General features: G+C 41.9%; 1 protein-coding gene across 1 annotated transcript in view; it reads right to left on the bottom strand.

Annotated features, from left to right (window-relative positions):
- The window catches only part of LOC106569408 (protein zyg-11 homolog), a 29,973-nt gene extending 14,012 nt beyond the window's left edge, over positions 1-15,961 (bottom strand). The window contains exons 1-5 of the mRNA XM_014140747.3: positions 15,672-15,961; positions 14,895-15,063; positions 13,844-14,655; positions 13,492-13,635; positions 13,155-13,331 (exon numbers count right to left, since the gene is read on the bottom strand). Of these exons, the coding sequence (XP_013996222.2) occupies positions 13,155-13,331; positions 13,492-13,635; positions 13,844-14,655; positions 14,895-15,063; positions 15,672-15,674 (1,305 nt within the window). The 5' untranslated portion in view covers positions 15,675-15,961. The remainder of the gene's footprint in view (positions 1-13,154; positions 13,332-13,491; positions 13,636-13,843; positions 14,656-14,894; positions 15,064-15,671) is intronic.
- Positions 15,962-16,555: the final 594 nt, after the last annotated feature.

Genomic DNA, 16,555 nt, shown 5'->3' with positions numbered 1-16,555 from the left:
GCCATTTTCCAAGCAGGAGAGGGGTCACAAAAACCATAAATACAACTAAAATTAAGCACTAACCTTTGATGATCTTCATCAGATGACACTCCTAGGACTCAATGTTACACAATACATGTATGTTTTGTTCGATAAAGTTCTTATTTATATTAAAAAAAAAAAAAATTTACATTGACGCGTGATGTTCAGAAAATATTTTTCCTCCAAAACTTCCGGTGAATCAGCACAACAATTTACAAAAATACTCATCATAAACGTTGATAAAATATTAAACTGTTTTTCAAAGAATTATAGATAAACATCTCCTGAATGCAACCGCTGTGACAGATTTCAAAAAAGCTTCACGGGGAAAGCACACTTTGCAATAATCTGAGTACGGCGCTCAGAAAAATACAACAGGTAATACAGATACCCGCCATTTTGGAGTAATCTAAAATCATAAATAGCATTATAAATATTCACTTACCTTTGATGATCTTCATCAGAAGGCACTTCCAGGTATCCCAGGTCCACAATAAATGTTGTTTTGTTCGATAAAGTCCATAATTTATGTCCAAATACCTCGTTGTTAGCGCATTCAGTAAACTACTCCAAATGTAGGAGGCGCGCCCAAAATTGCACGGCAAAAAGTCAAAAAAAGTTATATTTACGTTCGCTGAAACATGTCAAACGTTGTATAGCATCAATCTTTTTAACATAAAACTTCAATAATATTCCAACCGGACGATTCCAATGTCTTGAAAAACGTTATGGAACACAGCTACCTCATCACGTGAACGTGCGCCATAAAACTCATGTAATTTTCTGAGTCACCAACTTCCCGGCCTTCTTGTTCGCTCTGTGTTCACCGCAAAAGCCTGAAACCAGGTTCTAAAGACTGTTGACATCTAGTGGAAGCCTTAGGAAGTGCAAAATTAACCCTAAGTCACTGTGCGTTAGATAGGCAATGACTTGAAGACTACAAGCATCAGATTTCCCACTTCCTGGTTGGATTTTTCTCAGATTTTTGCCTGCCATATGAGTTCTGCTTTAAACTCACAGACATCATTCAAACAGTTTTAGAAACTGCAGAGTGTTTTCCATCCAAATCTACAAATAATATGCAAATATTTTACTCTGTGCTCGAGTATTAGGCAGTTTACTCTGGGCACGTTTTTCATCCGAAATCGAAAATACTGCCCCCTATACCTTGACAGGTTCCCCATGTTGTATTTGTGAGTTATTGTTTATTGTTATGTGGATTTTTATCAGGCGCTGCACTTTTGTTTTAGACCGTGTTATTGGCACTAGTATGTGTTAGTTGCTGTCATATGTTAACCGGTATTAAAGTGCGCCTGTTTATTATACTCCGCTCTCCTGCACTCTCCTGCACTTCGCCTCCCATATACAAGCCTTACAGATAAGAATACAGTGATTGACAGAGTCGAAAGCCTTGGCCAGGTCGATGAAGATGGCTGCACAGTACTGTCTTTTATCGATGGAGGTTATGATATCGTTTAGTACCTTGAGCGTGGCTGAGGTGCACCCGTGACCAGCTCGGAAACCGGATTGCACAGCGGAGAAGGTGCAGAGCTGTTGGCCGAGGTTGGGGTAGCCAGGAACAAAGCATGGCCGGCCGTAGAGAAAAGCTATTGAAATTCTCGATTATCATGGATTTATCAGTGGTGACAGTGTTTCCTAGCTTCAGTGCAGTGGGCAGCTGGGAGGAGGTGCTCTTATTTTCCATGGACATTACAGTGTCCCAGAACGTTTTGGAGTTTGTGCTGCAGGATGCAAATTTCTGTTTCAAAAAGCCATCCTTTGCTTTCCTAACTGACGGTGTGTATTGGTTCCTGACTTCCCTGAAAAGTTTCATATCGCGGAGACTATTCGATGCTAGTGCAGTACGCCACTGGATGTTTTTGTGCTAGAAAGGCCTGTTCGCAGAAGTGATTTAGGGAGCGTTTGACAGTGATGAGGGGTGGTCATTTGACAGCGGACCCATAACGGATGCAGGCAATGAGGCAGTGATCGCTGAGATCCTGATTGAAAACAGCAGAGGTGTATTTGGAGGGCAAGGTGGTCAGGATAATATCTATGAGGGTGCCCATGTTTACGGATTTAGGGTTGTACCTGGTGGGTTCCTTGATAATTTGTGTGAGACTGAGGGCATCTAGCTTAGATTGTAGGACGGCCGGGGTGTTAAGCATATCCCAGTATAGGTCACCTAGCAGAACGAACTCTGAAGATAAATGGGGGGCAATCAATTCACATATGGTGTCCAGGGCACAGCTGGGCACACAGGGGGGGTCTATAACGGGTGGCAACAGTGAGAGACTTATTTCTGGAGAGATTAATAAAAAAAATTAGAAGCTTGAACTGTTTGGGCATAGACCTGGAAAGTATGACAGAACTTTGCAGGCTAACTCCTCCCCCTTTGGCAGTTCCATCTTGATGGAAAATGTTGTAGTTGGGGATGGAAATCTCTGAATTTTTGGTAGCCTTCCTAAGCCAGGATTCAGACACGGCTAGGACATCAGGGTTGGCGGAGTGTGCTAAAGCAGTGAGTAAAACAAACTTAGGGAGGAGGCTTCTGATATTAACATGCATGAAACCAACGCTTTTACGGTTACAGAAGTCAACAAATGAGAGTGCCTGGGGACACACAGGGCCTGGGTTAACCTCTACATCCCCCGAGGAACAGAAGAGGAGTAGGAGTAGGCTAAAAAAACTGGTTGTCTAGTGCGTTGGGGACAGAGAATAAAAGGAGCAGATTTCTGGCCGTGGTAGAATAGATTCAGGGTACGTTGTGTAAGCTAATCTAAGGTTATCAATTTAAAAAGGCTAATTGATCATTATAAAACCCTTTTGCAATTATGTTAGCACAGCTTAAAACTGTTGTTCTGATTAAAGAATCAATAAAACTGGCCTTCTTTAGAGTAGTTGAGTATCTGGAGCATCAGCACTTGTCGGTTCCATTACAGGCTCAAAATGGCCAGAAACAAAGGACTTTCTTCTGAAACTTATCAATCTATTCTTGTTCTGAAAAATGAAGGCTATTCCATACGAAAAATTGCCAAGAAACTGAAGATATCGTACAACACTGTGTACTACTCCCTTCACACAACAGCGCAAACTGGCTCTAACCAGAATAGAAAGAGGAGTGGGAAGCCTCGGTGCACAACTGAGTAGGAGGACAAGTAAATTAGAGGGTTTAGTTTGAAAAACAGAGGCATCACAAGTACACAACTGGCAGCTTCATTAAATAGTACCTGCAAAACACCAGTCTCAACATCAGCAGTGAAGAGGCGACTCCAGGATGCTGGCCTTCTAGGCAGAATTCCTCTGTCCAGTGTCTGTGGTCTTTTGCCCATCTTAATCTTTTCTTTTTATTGGCCAGTCTGAAATATGGCTTTTTTTCCCCAACTCTGCCTAGAAGGCCAGCATCCCTGAGTCGCCTCTTCACTGTTGACGTTGAGACTGGTGTTTTGCGGGTACTATTTAATGTAGCTGCCATTTGAGGACTTGTGAGGCGTCTGTTTCTTAAACTAGACACTAATGTACTTGTCCACTTGCTCAGTTGTGCACAGGGGCCTCCCACTCCTTTCTATTCTGGTTAGAGCCAGTTTGCGCTGTTTTATTGCTTCTGAAATCAGCACAACAGTTTTCAGCTGTGCTAACATAATTGCAAAAGGGTTTTGTAATGATCAATTAGCCTTTTAAAATGATAAACTTGGATTAGCTAACACAACGTGCCATTGGAACACAAGAGTGATGGTTTCTGATAATGGCCTCTGTATGCCTACGTAGATATTCCATAAAAAACTACCGGTTTCAGCTACAATAGTCATTTACAACATGAACAATGCCTACACTGTATTTCTGATCAATTTGTTGTTATTTTTAATAGACAAAAAAGTGCTTTTCTTTAAAAAACAAGGACATTTCTAAGTGAGCCCAAACTTATGAACTGTAGTGTATATATTTTTTGCAATACACGTGTATATGTATGCATGTACAGTTGAAGTCGGAAGTTTTACATACACCTTAGCCAAATACATTTAAACTCAGTTTTTCACAACTCCTGACTTTTAATCCTAGTAAAGATTCCCTGTCTTAGGGCAGGTAGGATCACCACTTCATTTTCAGAATGTGAAATGTCAGAATAATAGTGGAGAGAATAATTTATTTCAGCTTACATACACTCAATTAGTATTTGATAGCATTGCCTTTAAATTGTTTAACTTGGGTCAAACGTTTCAGGTAGCCTACCACAAGCTTCCCTCAATAAGTTGGGTGAATTTTGGCCCATTCCTCCTGACAGAGCTGGTGTAACTGAGTCAGGTTTGAAGTATGATCTTGGTCCCCATGTGCAGTTGCAAACCGTAGTCTGGCTTTTTATGGCGGTTTTGGAGCAGTGGCTTCTTCCTTGCTGAGCGGCCTTTCAGGTTATGTCGATATAGGACTCGTTTTACTGTGGATATAGATACTTTCGTACCCGTTTCCTCCAGCATATTCACAAGGTCCTTTGCTGTTGTTCTGGGATTGATTTGCACTTTTCGCACCAAAGTACATTCATCTCTAGGAGACAGAATGCGTCTCCTTCCTGAGCAGTATGACGGCTGCATGATCCCATGGGGTTTATACTTGCGTACTATTGTTTGTACAAATGAACGTGGTAACTTCAGGCATTTGGAAATTGCTCCCAAGGATGAACCAGACTTGTGGAGGTCTCCAATGTTTTTTCTGAGGTCTTGGCTGATTTCTTTTGATGTCAAGCAAATAGGCACTGAGTTTGAAGGTAGGCCTTGAAATACATCCACAGGTACACCTCCAATTGACTCAAATTATGTCAATTAGCCTATCAGAAGCTTCTAAAGCCATGACATCATTTTCGGTAATTTTCCAAGCTGTTTAAAGACACAGTCATACATACATACATACATACATACATACATACATACATACATACACATACATACGCATCTTTAAAAAAATATATTTCCTTTATTACCCTCCAACCCTACCACCCCTCCCCCAATTGGAGCAATCTAGTGAACAACAACGCTTAGGCCTGTATTTCCAGCTTATACATACTATATAAATGTTATGGACACAGTCTATTTTACAATAGATTTATTTTGTTTGTTTTTAACTCTTGTCCTTCCTCTACCCTCAACCTCTCCCATACATTTATGATGTCCATCTGGTTTGATTTCTATTTGTCATATCTTTCAAACTGTGCTCTTTCAAAAAAGTTCTTAACCTATATACGTTTTACGGCACAGTATGTTTTAGTTATCTTGTTGTTATTTGTCCCAACTTTCAGCTCCATTCAACCCCTCCCATCTATCTCTTAACACATCCATATTGGATTTCTATTTGCCATATATTTTTCAACTGTGCTGAGATGTTTCACAAAAGTTCTGAACCTTTCTATTTTCATAATTTCTACAGATTGTAAATTAAAAATAATTTTTTACAGCAGACATTTCCATATGTTTTAGTTAGCTGCATGTATGACATAACTCCACCAGTGGTATTTATGATATCATTTACGAAGATTATACCTTTTTTTATACACTGCTCAAAAAAATAAAGGGAACACTTAAACAACACAATGTAACTCCAAGTCAATCACACTTCTGTGAAATCAAACTGTCCACTTAGGAAGCAACACTGATTGACAATACATTTCACATGCTGTTGTGCAAATGGAATAGACAACAGGTGGAAATTATAGTCAATTAGCAAGACACCCCCAATAAAGGAGTGGTTCTGCAGGTGGTGACCACAGACCACTTCTCAGTTCCTATGCTTCCTGGCTGATGCTTTGGTCACTTTTGAATGCTGGCGGTGCTTTCACTCTAGTGGTAGCATGAGACGGATTCTACAACCCACACAAGTGGCTCAGGTAGTGCAGCTCATCCAGGATGGCACATCAATGCGAACTGTGGCAAGAAGGTTTGCTGTGTCTGTCAGCGTAGTGTCCAGAGCATGGAGGCTCTACCAGGAGACAGGCCAGTACATCAGGAGACGTGGAGGAGGCCGTAGGAGGGCAACAACCCAGCAGCAGGACCGCTACTTCCGCCTTTGTGCAAGGAGGAGCAGGAGGAGCACTGCCAGAGCCCTGCAAAATGACCTCCAGCAGGCCACAAATGTGCATGTGTCTGCTCAAACGGTCAGAAACAGACTCCATGAGGGTGGTATGAGGGCCCGACGTCCACAGGTGGGGGTTGTGCTTACAGCCCAACACCGTGGAGGACGTTTGGCATTTGCCAGAGAACACCAAGATTGGCAAATTCGCCACTGGCGCTCTGTGCTCTTCACAGATGAAAGCAGGTTCACACTGAGCACATGTGACAGACGTGACAGAGTCTGGAGATGCCGTGGAGAACGTTCTGCTGCCTGCAACATCCTCCAGCATGACCGGTTTGGCGGTGGGTCAGTCATGGTGTGGGGTGGCATTTCTTTGGGGGGCCGCACAGCCCTCCATGTGCTCGCCAGAGGTAGCCTGACTGCCATTAGGTACTGAGATGAGATCCTCAGACCCCTTGTGAGACCATATGCTGGTGCGGTTGGCCCTGGGTTCCTCCTAATGCAAGACAATGTGGCTGGAGTGTGTCAGCAGTTCCTGCAAGAGGAAGGCATTGATGCTATGGACTGGCCCACCCGTTCCCCAGACCTGAATCCAATTGAGCACATCTGGGACATCATGTCTCGCTCCATCCACCAACGCCACGTTGCACCAAAGACTGTCCAGGAGTTGGCAGATACTTTAGTCCAGGTCTGGGAGGAGATCCCTCAGGAGACCATCCGCCACCTCATCAGGAGAATGCCCAGGCATTGTAGGGAGGTCATACAGGCACGTGGAGGCCACACACACTACTGAGCTTCATTTTGACTTGTTTTAAGGACATCAAAGTTCATCAGCCTGTAGTGTGGTTTTCCACTTTAATTTTGAGTGTGACTCCAAATCCAGACCTCCATGGGTTGATAAATTGGATTTCCATGGATTATTTTTGTGTGATTTTGTTGTCAGCACATTCAACTATGTAAAGAAAAAAGTATTTAATAAGATTATTTCATTCATTCAGATCTAGGATGTGTTATTTTAGTGTTCCCTTTATTTTTTTGAGCAGTGTATATATTTAAAAAATAATGTTTTTTTTTATCAATTAGCATATTTGAGTTTAACCACAATATTTATTGTATTATTTGTTCTGTCTTTTCTGGTGGATTAAATTGAAATTGCAACCAACTTTCTATGGCTTGCTTTAAAAATAGCGATATTTGGGAGATTATTTCCTTTTCAAATAACTGAAAGTGAAAGGTTGTAATCTGACTAAAGGGAAAAAGGCCTTTCTTCAACATAGGGTGAAACATTTTTACTAATCCGCTAGAGAACCAGCTTGGATTTAAGTTTAACTTTTGAATGACTGAAACCTATAGTGAGAGGTCTAATGTTTTAATATTTAATAATTTCTGCCCTCCAAATTCATATTCATTATATAAATAGGCCTGTTAAATTTTGGCTCGCTTGCCATTCCAAAATAAAATGTTATATTTTCTCATATAATACAAAAAACGGTTTGCTAGGTTACTTATTTGCAAGACCATAAGCAAATAGGTAAACTGGAATATGACTAAAGAGTTAATCAGGGTGATTTTTCCACAAATAGAAAGGTATTTACCTTTCCATGGTAGCAAGATCTATTTTTGCTAACTTTCTATAAAAATGTATTGGCGTGAAATCATTTCTTTCTTTCAGGATATGTATACCGAGTATATCCACATCACTATTAGACCATTTTATTGGTAAACTACATGGTAAAGTAAAAGTTTTTTTGTGATCAAATACGTAATATAGTACACATTGTCACGTCCTGACCAGTATAAGGGGTTATTTGTTATTGTAGTTTGGTCAGGACGTGGCAGGGGGTATTTGTTTAGAGTGTTTCGGGGTTTGTTGAGCTATGTGTTTAGGTAGAGTTGTGTTTGTTTAGATTGTTCCGGGGTTTTTGGTTATGTTTTATGTTAGTATATTTCTATGTTCTGGTCTAGTCTTTTTAGTTCTATGTTTAGGGTTATTGGATGGACCTTCAATTGGAGGCAGCTGTTCCTCGTTGCCTCTGATTGAAGGTCCTATATAGAGGGGTGTTTTGTAATGGGTTTTGTGGGAAGTTGTTTTTGCACTGCTGTGTTTAGCCTGCAATACTGTGCGTTCGTTCGTTTTCTTGTTTTGTCATTTAAGTGTTCTAATAAACGTTAAAATGAGCACTCAACCCGCTGCGCCTTGGTCTACTATATACGACGACCGTTACACACATCATAATTTGGTTGTAATCCAGAGAGGTTAGAAAAATTATCTGGCTGTGGAGGGATCCAAGTTGTGGATTTAAAAGAAAACATGAATCACCCGTGTACAATGACACCTTAGTTTTTAAGCCCTGTACTTCTAATCCATTGATATTATTGTTGGATCTGATTTTAATAGCTAATATTTCGATGGCCATAATAAATAGATATGCCGATAGTGGATAACCTTGCTTTACTCCTCTTGACAGTTTAAAACTTTCTGAGAAGTAGCCATTAATTACAATTTTACACCTAGGGTTACTATACATTATTTTAACCCATTTTTATAAGAGATTCTCCAAAATTGAAATGTTCCAGGCATTTATACATAAACTCCAGTTGTACTTTATCAGAAGCCTTTTCAAAGTCCGCTATGAATAGCAGGCCTGCTTTCCCAGATTTTTCATAGTGTTATATTGTTTCCAGTACTTCCCTTATATTATCTCCAATGTATCGTCCATGTAAAAAACCTGTCTGATTAGAATGAATAATGTCAGACAATACCTTTTTAATTCTATGCGCTATACATTTTGCGAGAATTTTTGCATCACACATTGAAGTTTAAGGGGCCTCCAATTCTTTATATTTCCCACTTGTATCCTGTTTCAGTAATAATGGAATCAGACCTTCTTGTTGAGTGTCTGATAATCTACCATTTACATAGGAGTGGTTAAAACATGCTAATAACGGTCCTCTGAGTATATAAAAAATTGGTATGCCATCCAGCGCTGGAGTTTTCCTGGACTTAAAGGCTTTAATTTCATCAAGAAGTTCCTCCTCTGTAATTTCACCTTCACATGTGTCTTTCTGTATGGCTGTTCATTTTACATTATTTATAGAAAAAAATCCATACAATTAGCTTCAGTTAGAGGAGATGGAGGAGACAAACGAAAACATATGCTTATAGTACTTTACTTCCTCTTTCAAAATATAATTTGGTGAATCATAGGTGACTGTCATTTGTAACAAGTTTCAGTAAACTCTTTTTAGTAGCATTTCTATGTTGAAGATTTTACTCGCTGTTTATTATCTATGCATAGTCACTTTACCCCTACCTATATGTACAAATTACCTCGACTAACCTGTACCCCCTCACATTGACTCATTACCGGTACCCCCTGTATATAGCCTAATTATTGTTATTTTATTGTGTAACTTTATTTATATTTTTTACTTTAGTTTATTTAGTAAATATTTCCTTAACTCTATTTTCTTAAAACTGCATTGTTGGTTAAGGGCTTGTAAGTAAGCATTTCACGGGAAGGTACCTGTTGTATTCGGGGCATGTGACAAATACAATTTGATTTGATAATCAAAAAGACATGCTTCTTCCCTTGCAAACTCAACATGGCTTTGTGATTCTGTCTTTAGTCATTTACAGAACCGTTGTCTGTATGCCTCTGTTACCAACTCGTAAGCCCGAAGGAAAGCAGCTTTAACACTGTCATAATCTGAACTCTGGTCAAGAATTAAAGCGGCGTACACTTGCGGAGCTTTCCCCAAAAGAACACATTGGAGGAGCAGTGACCAAATATCTCACAGCCATTTTAGGGATGTGGCAATCAGCTCAAACAGAGTAAAATACACATCCACCTCCTTTTCGTTGAAAGGCGGTACAAGTCGGCTGTTTCGACCAAGATCAAACTCTGTTGAGGGTGCAGGATGGCCTGAATGGATTTGGAGTGCTTCCAGATCCATCTCCCTTTGTCGCGCTGCCAGCTCCATCTCTTTTAATCAAATGGCATGCGCATGTTATTCTTGTTCTAGTCTGGTTGCACGTTCTCATTCTTGTTGTTTGGCTGCACGCTCATTTTGTCTTTCCCTGTGCTCCAACTTTAATTTCTGTTGTTCAAGCTCAAATCTTTGTTGCTCCAACTTTGCCATTAGTTCTAACTCCCTTAGTTGCACCTCGACGGGATGTACTCTACTACCCATAGCTCCCTTTTCATCAGCCTCTCTCTCCAAGAGGATTTCCTCCTCCACCACAGCAGTACCAATAAACTCTGACTACTGCTTTTGGACTGTCAGATTCGGCTTTGTACATTTATCTAGCATCTCCCATGTAGGGTTTTCCACAAATGCTTCCAGCTTAAAGTCCATGGCTTTATGTTTATTTTACAAGCCTGTGTTTTTATTCAACTATCAAAATGATTCCACCAATCTTATAACTCCTCTGGGTAGAAACTCTACCACAAAAGTGTATTTTGAACACTCAAATATCTGGGCACAGCACATACTCATGGGAAACAAGGTCCCGGATGAGCCCCCATTTTGTTATGTTCCCCAGCTAGAAAACCAAATAATGTTGCTCAAACTGAAGGGGGAACTAACGAAGAGTCACAGTTGGGGTTTTAGGAGGGGTTCTAAAAGACACTCATGGGGGTGTCCACTGAAAGTTGACTACTGTAGCAACAACAACTGGAACCTAAAAGACACCCCCCGTGAGTGCCCACTAAATTTTCCCACTAAGAAGCAAACAAAAGAAAACCCCACACCAAACTTAAAGACAGGAAGCAAACCAAAATGGTGGAGCAAAACAAAATCAGAAAAAGTATTTGCTTGTCTAGAAATCTAAATAGGGCGAGCCAACTAAAGGTGTTAACCCTCCGCATCTATCAAGACAACTGGAGAACTGGGCCAGCCACTCTTAAATAGCATCTGGGCCAGCACAGGTGAAACACCTTCCCACTATTGAGATGGCAACCAGCCCAGGAATAACACATACTGACTAACGAGGTGACACCAATTGTTGCGCCCTACGTGCTAATGAGCTATATGTGCTAAAAGTCCAACCTCAAAACATAAATGGAAAAACCCAAACCTGTAACAACAAAACAATGTAAATCACAAGCAATACAACAAGAAACAACTATTGGGGACGAGCGCATTCAGGAAACTATTTAGACGGAAATTATTTAGACCCCTTGACTTTTTCCACATTTTGTTATGTTATAGCCTTATTCTAAAATTGATTAAATTAAATTGTTTCCTCAATCGACACACAATACACAATAAATGTGATATTTAAGTTTTTCATTTTGAATACATTTGCTAAAATCTCTAAGAACATGTTTTTGCTTTGTCATTATGGGGTATGGTGTGTATATTGATGAGGGGAAAAAACGATTTAAACAATTTTACAATAAGGCTGTAACGTAACATTTGGAAAAAGTCAAGGGCTCTGTACGTACTGTACAATCCATTGGATGAGGAACATTTCATACAGTTCAGATAAATGAGAGTGGGGGGGGGGGGGGGGGGGGGTTGAGCAGAGTTATTTGTTTAACTGTCTGATACTGGTGGGGACAAATGATTTCTGGGCTCTGGCAGGTTTTCTGTACATAAGATCTGTATCGTGGCCTGCATCCCACTGCTGGCTTGCTTCTGAAGCTAAGCAGGGTTGGTCCTGGATGGGAGACCAGATGCTGCTGGAAGTGGTGTTGGAGGGCCAGTAGGCCGCACCCTTTCGTCTGGTCTAAAAAGATATCCCAATGCCCCAGGGCAGTGATTGGGGACATTTCCATGTGTAGTGTGCTGTCTTTTGGATGGGACGTTAAACGGTTGTCCTGACTCTTTGTGGTCACTAAAAGATCCCATGGCACTTATTGTAAGAGTAGGGGTGTTAACCCCGGTGTCCTGGCTAAATTCCCAATCTGGCTCTCATACCATCACAGTCACCTAATCATCCCAAGTTTACAATTGGCTCATTCATCCCCCCTCCTATAACTGTTCCCCATGTCATTGCTGTAAATGAGAATGTGTTCTCAAGTCAACTTACCTGGTAAAAAAAAGTCAGAGCTGGTAGGGTACTCCTGGTTGAGTGGGTATGTGAGCTCGGTGGCAATCCTTACTGCCGTCCGGTACACAGTAGAGTATTACTTTATATTGTATTTGGGTTAGATTTTTTTTATGGGTACAGGAGAGAGAGTAGCCAACTCTGTGTAATAATTTGTGTTTTATGCTTTAAGATTAGCCCAGTATTTGTTATTTATTAGTTATTATTTTTTCAAGTAATTTTCTAATGGTTGGAGATATGCACAGCTTCCTTCACGTTGCTGTGTTTGGTTGATTTCAGCGTCATGAGTAAGCCTAAAGGATTTCAGTGGTGGTTTAGAATGTTTTTAATTGTCCCTTAAAGAGACCTGTCCCTTACATGGATTCTCCTGTACTTTTGTATACTTTTTAGCCAGTAGTTCTTAAAGTAGAGCTCACAAGCCAAAAGTGGTCCCCGAAAATGGTGTACTACATCACATATGTGCAGATATGTGCACCACGTCATTGCTCTCTCCCTCTGCTGTGTGTGCATCATGCTAGCTGTTACTCAAATGAAGAGAGGCTGAAGCTCATCGACTGGAACTCAAATTGCTAGGGGGCTGGCCTTGAGGTAATACAGTTATTCTGCTCATAGATCATGACAAAACCCCATGCACAAAGAAAGGTCCATATATAAATGACTGGCCTGCATATAGCCCTGACATCAACCCCATCGAACACCTTTGGGATGAATTGGAACACTGACTGCAAGCCAGACCTAGTCATCCAACATCAGTACTCAACCTCACTAATGCTCTTTTGGCTGAATGGAAGCAAGTCCCCACAGCAATGTTCCAACATCTAGTGGATAGCCTTCCCAGAAGAGTGAAGGCTGTTAAAGCAGCAAAGGGGGGGACCAACTCCATATTAATGCCCATGATTTTGGAATGAGATGTTCGACGAGCAGGTCTCCACATACTTTTGGTCATGTAATGCATGTTAAAGTGTGTGTGTGTGTGTGTGTGTGTGTGTGTGTGTGTGTGTGTGTGTGTGTGTGTGTGTACCTGTTGGTGGCTGGGGAAGCTTCTCATGGCTTCCAGCACCTGATGCACAACTGCGCTGAGCAGGGGGTGGGGCATGCCCACAGCCATGTCCTGATTGGTCAGGTTGAAGACGCAGGCTGAGGCCACCAGCTGGACATGGAGAGACTCTGAGTAGTTCTGCATCCCTCCCAACACCAGCTACAGAAAGGAGAGAAGGGTACCTACATAAGGACTTCATAACACATTCCTGACCCATACATAACACATGTATAAGCAGTACATAAGCTTTTTGTATAAATGCTTATGTCAACAACCACAATTTCAGCCATTTCATATGCAGACATATTCCGATCGTTACCTTCAGGATGTCTGGTCTGGTCTGGTCGTACATGTCGTTAGTTAGCTGGTAGAGATGGACCAGGGCCTCGCGTGTGAAACACTCTCTCTCTCTGTACCTCCTCAGAGATTCACAGATCTGTTTCTCATTGGCCTCGCCGGTCACCTGGAAGACAAACACAAGAAGATTATTCGTCAGTCACTTACTCCTCATTCCTCTGCACATATCTGATAGGCCTGGATAGGTCATAGCTGAAACTACTGCTTACACCTTCACAGCTGTCTCAGATCCACCAAAGCAAGTAAATGACAGCAGGAAGTAGGAGGCATTTTTTGTAATTAACAATAAAATCCCCCCCAGGCGGTCACCTCACCATTAAGTTGTCCTTCCCAGACAGAACGTCACAGGAGCCAGCCCCAGTAGCCAGAAGCCCCAGGAACAAAAGCCCTCTCCTCCCCTCGACGAAGGCTGTGACCGCCCCTTCAGTCACCTTCTTCCTTCCAGACACATCCAGAGACACAAGTGCTGGGAGAATCCCAGAACCCCCCTCCAGAAGCAGCCTCACCGCTTCATCCCCCTCCCCCCCTTCGTCATTCTCTGCGGATGGCGGTACAGAGGCGAAGCGGTCGTCAGAGAGGTCCAGGTGCCTGAGGGCGTGGAGCTGGCTAAGGATGGAGATCACCCTGGCGGGTGACATGTCCAGCTGCCTCAGCCCGTGGGCAGTCAGGGATCTCAGGGTAAGCCGGCAACCCAGCAGGGCGCTCAGCTCCGTGACGGGGGTGCTGGAGATGTCCAGGACCTCTAGCCGTGGGAGAGTACAGATGTCCTCGAGGAAGGGGTCTGTGAGGTCTGTGTTGGCCAGGTTGAGTGTCCTCAGGCCCTGCAGAGAGCTGAAGCCCACCTGCTCTTCCTCCACCTCCAGGGACGTCCAGCCCAACTGGAGCCTGCTCAGTGTGAGCCTCTGCAGGCTGGCTCTGCACTCCGGGTTGGAGGCCAGGCCTGAGAGGATGTGGGCACCAGTGAGGCCCCCAGGGACCCCGGAAGCATCCAGCTCCTGCAGCCGGTGAGGGCAGAGAGCCAGACGGAAGGCCTCTGCAGAGAGGGGGGAGGAGCGGACACAAGCTCTGCGCAGACGAAGTTGTTCACAGCTGCGGAAGATACCGACTGTTCTGTCGTTTAGCGTGCCTAGGGGATGAAAAAAGACGTGAAAATTTGAGGTAAGGCTGAAATGTGGACAAGAACAGTGATGACCAGGAGGTTGACACAACAATATCTTGCTTTAAAAAATTACGTAAAATCAACCCATTGTATAGAAATTCCCTTCTTTAAACCCATAAAAGGTTTGTTAACCATTACATTTATTTAATTCCATTTGTGTGTGTTTTGTTGTTGAACATTCTCTGGCGCCCTCCCTCCCTACTCACCCTGGGCAGCCATCTTGTGCAGTAGCTGATCAGCCATTTCCTGTGGGAGCAGTGGGGCCCAGCTGAGCCTCAGGGAGCCATCTGGTTGCTTACTGCAGAGGGAGTCCAGGCTGAGACACACCTGGGCCAGACACAGCTCAGACAGGGCCACGGGACAGGACTCCTCAGCCTGCAGTCAAACACAGCTGGCTTTGGTTCTGCAGTGCATGACATTGCACCTGATGCAACCACATTTGACATGAATGGATACTTGGTATGTTTCATTTCCATACAGCAATGATAAATGGATGAAAAATGATTAGGCTTTTAGGTACCTGAATCTGTCACTCTGTTTGAAGTGTTTTGTAAGCTAAATAGTTTTCAGAATAAACCTTTTACTCAATCAATATTTGATAACTCAAAACTTGTAAAATGTGTAAATATATATATATATATATATATATATATATATATATATATATATATATATATATATATATATTCAACAAGTACTTAGTTATGACTTTCTCATGTCGAAACAACGAGAGTACGTTCAGAGCCAATGACACTGTGAGTGACACAGTAGGATATGCGATTGCGACATGGCTTGTTTCTAAATTTAACCAGAATAGAGTAATGGCGCATTAGTTAGTCCTTTTAAATCACCCTCTAATCCTACAGATCTCTTGACCAACCAAGGTGAACAAAAGCAATGCCCTTGCTATTTTACTATTTGACAGAGACAGCAAGGCAATACGAAAAGGAACTGGGAAGGGGGTAGCCTAATAACTCACTCACCATTTTTTTTTTAAATACAAATATTTCCCATCACTTTGCAATATCAAATGACTTTCAGAACAAGCATTGTGGTTCAAATTGCAAGACTATCTTCTGTCGTGGATATGCACATGTATCTTCCGTTCTTTTTCCGTCAGTTGACATTGGTAAAATCAAGCTACAAAGTACAGTGTCTACTGCTAGTCAAATTACTGTTGCTACAGCGACAGCAGTTGATCGATAGTTAACGGTGTGTAACTCCAGACCTCCACGATGTAGACCCATAGAAATAGTTGATCCACTAGCCGTCGTACTGTAATACCACTTTGTAATTGGTCGGCAGAAGTCAAATGTCATCCAATGGCAACTTCTCTTTCAAGCAGGTGCTATTCCCCTATAACGTTCTATGTTACATCATGATCGATTAAATGGCATTTGATTTGCATTCGATAATGAAATGCACAATAATTTAGTCTTTGACATTTTAGTACATTTAACTTAGTTTGTAGCAATCTTTTACATTTTTTGAAGAAGGGATTAGTAACTAGTTTTGCCACAAGGAGGGGCCACTGGCCTCGGGAAAAATATTACCGGTAAACTACTGTTGATTCCCCTTCATGACTGCAAAAAGATGCTCAGTTGCTCCCAATACATAACTTCAAGAACTGTCTCTTTGTTGAAGATTTTAAATGAACAATATTACATCTAGAAATACTCTCCCGCATCCTTTAATTGTGTTGGGTTTAGAATATTATATCAAATAATTTAGATTTAAGTGTTCCAAGGTGGTTGGATGAATATATGCACTGGGTGGGGATGTCAGTTTACTATAATATCACTTCTCATAAAATAATTATACAATTAGATTTTTCTATGGCTCCCCTTAAACCCTTTGGTACTGTTCC

The sequence above is a fragment of the Salmo salar genome, chromosome 14 (genome assembly GCF_965601325.2).
Source record: "Salmo salar chromosome 14, fSalSal1, whole genome shotgun sequence".
Taxonomy (NCBI): Eukaryota; Metazoa; Chordata; class Actinopteri; order Salmoniformes; family Salmonidae; genus Salmo; species Salmo salar.
The sequence above is the reverse complement of the archived record's forward strand: the minus strand, read 5'-3'. Positions and strand labels throughout refer to the sequence as shown.